The sequence below is a fragment of the Rosa rugosa genome, chromosome 7, assembly GCF_958449725.1.
Source record: "Rosa rugosa chromosome 7, drRosRugo1.1, whole genome shotgun sequence".
Lineage (NCBI taxonomy): Eukaryota > Viridiplantae > Streptophyta > Magnoliopsida > Rosales > Rosaceae > Rosa > Rosa rugosa.
This window is the reverse complement of record NC_084826.1, coordinates 17,206,601-17,213,106: the sequence shown is the minus strand read 5'-3', so window position 1 is coordinate 17,213,106 and position 6,506 is coordinate 17,206,601. Positions and strand designations below refer to the sequence as shown.

The window sequence follows — 6,506 nt, the reverse complement described above, 5'->3', positions numbered from 1 at the left end:
CCGAAGCTTCAAGAACCCTAGAAATGCAAATCGTTAATTCGACCTCTACAATGCAAATTGGAATGAAATACTTTAGGGGAAATGATCTCCATCAAGAACCGAACCTTCGACGTTAACTTGGTGGCCGGAGGTGGCCGGAATTGCCGGAAATCGGCGAAACCCCAAACTGCAGCCGGAGTGAACTTTGCTTCGATCTGGAATTTCTCGGCCAAATCTCCAAAATCCCAGGTCACTAGGGTCTAGAGAGGGAAGAGGCGCTCCTGTGGTGGCCGGCTGCACGCCGGTTGGTGGCCGGAAAGTGTGGAATCGAAGGGAGGAAGAGAAAACCAGAAGGGAAAGGAGAAGAGTCGGGGGAGAGGAGAGAGAAAAAGGGGTGGGTTTCCGGTTTTGGAAACCTACCCGGGTAACTTTCCATATATATTAAATTTTTACCATGAACAGTAATTTTCGTAATTCACTCATAACTTTTGCATACGAACTCCAATTTTTACGTACCACATATGCCCGCGCTCGGTTTAACGTCCTCTACAACTTTCATGAAGGAAAATTTCTCAAATTGTTAACCCCATAAAAAGTCAACTTCTAGCCACCCCCCTAAAAGATAAAACTATAACCACGAATGGTAAAACATAAAGTGATTCGTGCAACTCAGTAAAAGGGGTAAATCGGATGTGGGGTGTAACAAAATATCTGCTGTATCAGTACCTAACAAAGTGTAGGATGCATTGGTGGATCCAAAATGGAGGAAGGCAATGGAGGAAGAGATGAAGGTGTTACAGAAGAACAATACTTGGTAACTTGTGTCTCCACCACAAGGCAAGAAGACTGTAGGTTGTCATTGGGTATTTACCGGCTACCGCCTCGCCACACCACCACCACCACTCAACTCAGTGGACTACGGAGACCAAAACCCAAAGGCAGGTACCCCAATCAACGCCGGAAAATCGCTGTGCACACCACCGCCGATGGCATCGAATCTGCATGCCTTCGTTCTCCAACCTCCAGTCCAAATCGAGCTAAACCACCTCCATAGTTCGAATCAGCGTCTCACGATTTACAATAGCCCCAAAAATCCAGACCTCTAGCTCCGACCAGAACCACCTCACGTGCCGCCGCTGGCGCGTGAGCCACCGCAGCTCCGCCGCTCATGGTTGCCATACTCCCAGGTCGTCACGATTAGGTAATTGTCGTACCCTCTTTTTGATTAAACATCCAATTTCGATTTGGATTGAGAAACCCTAACCCACCTCCGTTAAATTTGGATTTGAGGTTTGTGGAATCTGGAAAAGAAAAGAATTGAAGCTTTGGAGAAGAAGTGAGCTACTGGGTCAGTTTCGATTAAAATCGGTTAAGGTAAGGACCTCAAACTCTATTCTGGATGCGAAATTGGTTGAGTGTTGAATATTGATTGTATTGTTTTCTGCTAGAGGTTTGAATGGGTTGATGGTGGTGAAGTGCGGCTTCCACGATTTGGCTTCTAATTTGGAAAAGAACAAGGGTAAGGGTCTTGGTACTTGGAAATCTGTTCTGTTGTGAAATATTGGTACATGGTGAAGTTGTGGCCTTGTGGATTACTTGAGATGAAATTGGTTGAATGTATGGACAAAGTTTATTTTCTCAATTAAGATGATGTATTTGGTTTTGGAATTGTCATTTTGCTGATGGGCTTAATTTGGTGGTAATTGAGAATTAAAACTCGATGTGTTGAATGAGGTCAAAGGGATTAAGTAACCACAATTGTTTGAGAAATTGATTATGAAAATGGTGGATTTTATTTGATTGAGCTAAATTAGGATATTGGATTAACGTTCATGAAATAAGGTTAAAAATCGGAGTATTCTAGTGTCGCCATATCCCGAAGTTATCGTGAGAATGTGATAATTCGGGAATGATAATTACTATTTATTTGCTAGTATTTAATGATTAAGTAAAACGGGTCAAACTGGTTGACTTGGAATACATTAAGGAAATAAGTATAATCACCATATCCCGAAAGGAGTTTGAAAGGCGAAATCATTCGGGAATGGTAATTATTATTTAATTGCTTAAGGTTTAAAAGCTAAATAAAATGAGGTCAAACCGGTTGACCGAAATTTTAACATGGAAAGAAGTGTGATCACCATCTTCCAAATGAGCTTACTACGTTAAGCGAATTGTTCGAGAATGGTTACCACTAAATATCGATTCAAGATAAATTGGTGACTCATAAAGAAATTGAGCAAATGAGTTATGAATTGAGTAATTATCGGATTTAGTTTTTGTTAAAGGACTCGAGCGTGTGCACTTGGATTTGGACAAATGATCGAAAGTCGGGAACGAACCTGAATGTGGACGTGCACTCCATATCCAGGTAGGGTGAGCTGTCCCTTCCTTGTTAGAGGCTTTTCGATATATGTGGAATGTTATACTAAGATAGTATGTTGCCTGCAAGTGCGTTTTTTGTTGTTCATTAGTCGATGCCTCGTGATATCTGTGTTTTCATAACTTATAATTGGTGATTGCGAAAACTGAGGCTAGACTTGCATGTTGAGATACTGTACCCATTGAATGTTTGTACTTGTGACCTGAAAGTGAATGGGACCTAGACGCGTTGATTTCTAGGGATCCCATGGTGTCGATAACAGTGAACCTCCGGAGGGGGCTGTGCTCCTATGTTTGTCGAGGAAGGGTGAGTACCGACAGTGAACCAGTCATAGGAGACTCAGGGCCAGGAAATGGACACTTTCGCTACTTGTAGTCACAAGGACTACAGAGTAGTTGGCCGGTTCTCGAAGGATGACGAACCGGGTCGGTCATCGATTTGTTTTAGTTTAGCCGGCAGGTAAGTATCTCGGAGCTCCAAGTTGTGTGAAACATGTTGCATATGTTTTATAAAAGAGAATAAATGTTTGTGGTTGCCTCTTTTAAAATATTTTCGATAAACGTGCACAATATTATGTAGTAAATATTTTCAAGTATATTATCTTTCAAACCTAGCATGGTTGGATCGGCCCCTACTGGGCATGAGAGGATGAAAGCTCACCCCTACAACAGTGTGCAAGTCTTGAGCATGTGGTCGGGAAGCGTACAGAGGAGGCACATGGCCCGGCTTGGCGCATTCTTCTTTAATTTTATCAAAAGAAGATTTTGGTCCTTTATCGGATTTTGAAGTCACATATTTATTTACTTTTAATTGTTTCCTACTCGCTTCTTTACAAAATTTCGGGAGACCCGCAACCCTGGGGCGCGTCTCTCATACTTGTATTTACTTAGTGATTTGTTATTTTCCAGATTGGGCTCCTATTGTAAGCCCAAATCCGTTAGCCCACTTTAAACTCCGGTTTTGAAAATATGCTGTTTGGTTGCTAGAATGACTTGTCCAAGAAGATGTTTTGTAAACCAACAACCTAAATCCAAAAGGCCTTGTGATTTCGGGTTGATGAGTTATCAGGATGTCATTCGTGACATATTGGTTTCTCATTGGCTCGGGGTCGCGGCGCTGTGGGATCCCCTTTCTCGGGTCCCCACAAATTATCACATATATGTACACCAAAAATTCTTTATTTTTATTTAAAAAATATAAAAATCTTTATTATAGCTGAACTTGAAACATGGACAACATAAGTTACGAGCTAGACATTCAAACAATTAAACTTAGCGAACCCAACAATCATTTTCCTCTTCTGAAAAGGATAGCACCCCAGTACGTGGAACACTGAAGCACCAATTGATCGAGGTCCATCGTCTTATTTTTAAAGATACATTCAATAAAATAAAAAAGGCAAGGAGATTGAATCATGACTGATCCAAATTCAGAGTGGCACTGGATCAATAAACAGTGAAGCAATAGTGTCTTTCATCAGTTTTCCAACATGCGTGAAGGCATCTCCCCTTTTGTAAAGGAGATCAACCACTCGAGTTAGGTTAAGAACACGATTAAGCACAGGCACTGGCGCAGCAGTGGGTCTCAGAAACTCTTCGTTTATATCCTTCCACGAATCCACAATTCGTTTGTTAAAGACATCAATTGTCTCTTGCTCTGAGACCCCATATTCATTCATGTAGCAATCGATACTAGAAGCAACATGCCCTCTCTCTTTCTCAAACTGCAAAACCAAATCAAATGTTAATTCCAAAAATATATACTATAGCATTCAATTGCAGCTCACATTTAACGTAGGAATACCTTGTGCCCAGCAATGTCATCCATAAGCCTAAATATGGTATTCGAAGCTCTAAGAATTTTAGGATCATTGGTCAACCACTCAAATGTCTCTTTTGTTATAATGTCTCCCATGCCTACTAAAGATACCACTGAAAGCATGGTGTTACCGACAGAAGTTGCCGCAACACGCATATACTCATCCATTCTTGGGGTGCATCCTTCGTGGAACCATCTGGCCTCAACAAAGTAGAGCCGGGCTTGATTCTTCATCTGCATGGACAAATATATATCGATGCATCGATCATATATATGTTAAACAAATATAATAATTCATGTACTCCATGTAGTGGTAGCTAGACTAATCTACCAGATTACCATTGCATAGAATTAATCTATCAAAACATGGAGCTGATCTAATTTATGTGTCATTGGTTAATGCACTGTGAATATCCATACTATAAATATTGAGAGCAGTACTAAAGCTTAATTTTCATGCTTTGGCATACAATTTCTTTCACATAGTAAAGTCGGTATGATCTTCCTTGCTTTATCAGTTCCTCCCCAACTTCATTGACAACATCCAGAAGTGTTAGATAAAATGGTTGCATATAGTCTGGCAGTTGATCGACGCAACTAGCATCCCACCTGAAAGTTGTTTAAAATGTTTCCATATTCATGTTAGCATATACTGTTAAAGATATTATGCCAAAATTTAATCAGGAGTAAATGAAAAGGTAACGGTTTGTTTATTTTAGACCTCTCAATTGCTTCAGTTAAGATGACGAGTTCTTCAAATGTACCGAATGCATCATACATATCATCCATTACTGTTACTATCTCAATCAGCTTCGTCAGAATGTTTCTCCCGAACACGTATTGGGGTTCAAAATATATTCCCATAATCCAAAAGAACAATTCCACGAGCCTATCTCGTGCAAAAGGCATCTTCCTTGCAAAGTCTAGTTCCTTATACCATCTAGTATATATAGAACAATATTAGAAGGTTATAACTTATCTTGTATACATATATAACTAACTATAAGATCGGTGGCTTAAATTTACCTTATAATGTCACTGAGTTCCTTTTTGTGTAAACACTGAACAACATTGAAATCTAACTTGGCAAGTTTCAGTAGCTCTTTATTGTGTGAAGCTTCATCTTGGTATATTGACATGTAACGCCGAGCACCTAACCTCTCCACAGTTTTTAGTAGAGGTCTCTCTAGGGCTTCAGTTATTTGTGCTTTCAGCAGAGAGCTTGCACCGGTTAAAGTTGCTGCAGTCTCGAGATGAGTGGTGGTAAAAACGAGAGCCTCTTCTAGTAATTTTTCTCCATGCACCATTAGATGGGCTGCCTCATAGAAGCTTAGCATACCCGAAACATCAGTAACTAAGCTTTCCTTGAAGTCACCATTAACATCTTTGAATTTTTTGAATACATCTGCGTAATTAAGTAGATATATGGTTCAAAATTGATGGACACACATATATGTACGTATAAGAATTAAATTATACGATACCTTGATTACTTAACCGACTCTTTGCCAAAAAAAAGAAAAAAAAGAAAGAAAAAAAAAAGGCTACTTAACCTACCGCAGGAAACATTATATCCATGTCGTCTGAGTAGTCGAAAACGAAGAGCAACATTGTACAGATCACCATCATCATCATTAATATCTTGATAGGTAGCATGTATATGTTCCAGGGCTTGTTCTATTTCAGTTTCAAAATGGTAAGCCACACCAAGGCGCTGGATTGCATCAATTAGCTTCAGTTGATGTGAAAAATCATCAGCAGCATCAGTGAATACTTCCTTCCTCACTACTTGTTTCAGCTCCTCAACTTGTTTTTGCATATGAGCTTGAGTTACCTGCAAATTAAAACAGTTTAAATGATCAGCAAAACGTGTGAATATATGTATGTTGTAGTAATAAAACTTATACATACAATGTCTTCAGCATAGTTAGCAAACCGATCTCCCCAAACGCTAGGTTTAAAATTTGCCGTGCGCCGAACAACTTCTGGCATAGCATTGATCTGGGATGCAGCTGCTGGAATAGTTTGGACAGGCATGGTTAGTTGGCTGTACTTTTGGAGCAGCTATAGGATTATGCTGTGAGCTTCTGTGTAAGTATGAAGAACATTGCTTTTACGACCATTTATTTATAGGGGACTCTATCCATGTCTGGAACAGATGCTAATAATGAGTTTGGCAGATATTTTTGCCGTAGTACAGCTATGCACATCACCTTTATAACAAAACGACATAAAAATCCTTTTTAATTTAAGGACATATACTTCCATTTAGAACAAGGGGTGCAGTAGCAACGTGAATCACAAATCTAACAGGGGGAAAAGGATA

The 6,506-nt window shown here is 39.8% G+C and overlaps 1 protein-coding gene across 1 annotated transcript; it reads right to left on the bottom strand.

Moving 5' to 3' along the window:
• Window positions 1–3,566: 3,566 nt before the first annotated feature.
• Window positions 3,567–6,274, bottom strand: LOC133722024 ((-)-alpha-pinene synthase). Its single transcript, XM_062148811.1, has 7 exons — window positions 6,092–6,274; window positions 5,738–6,014; window positions 5,207–5,585; window positions 4,902–5,120; window positions 4,651–4,789; window positions 4,166–4,414; window positions 3,567–4,085 (listed from the first exon to the last, which is right to left on the bottom strand). The coding sequence occupies exons 1-7, from the start codon at window positions 6,215–6,217 to the stop codon at window positions 3,792–3,794; spliced, it is 1,683 nt and encodes a 560-aa protein (XP_062004795.1). The 5' UTR covers window positions 6,218–6,274; the 3' UTR covers window positions 3,567–3,791.
• Window positions 6,275–6,506: the final 232 nt, after the last annotated feature.

What these genes read in the sequence shown, in the direction of transcription:
- LOC133722024 (XM_062148811.1), bottom strand. Translation starts at nt 6,217, where the DNA reads ATGCCTGTCCAAACTATTCCAGCAGCTGCATCCCAGATCAATGCTATG. An exon ending in CTAACTATGCTGAAGACATT is followed by an intron (nt 6,015 to 6,091) that starts GTATGTATAAGT and finishes TTTAATTTGCAG; the next exon opens with GTAACTCAAGCTCATATGCA. An exon ending in TGGATATAATGTTTCCTGCG is followed by an intron (nt 5,586 to 5,737) that starts GTAGGTTAAGTA and finishes TTAATTACGCAG; the next exon opens with ATGTATTCAAAAAATTCAAA.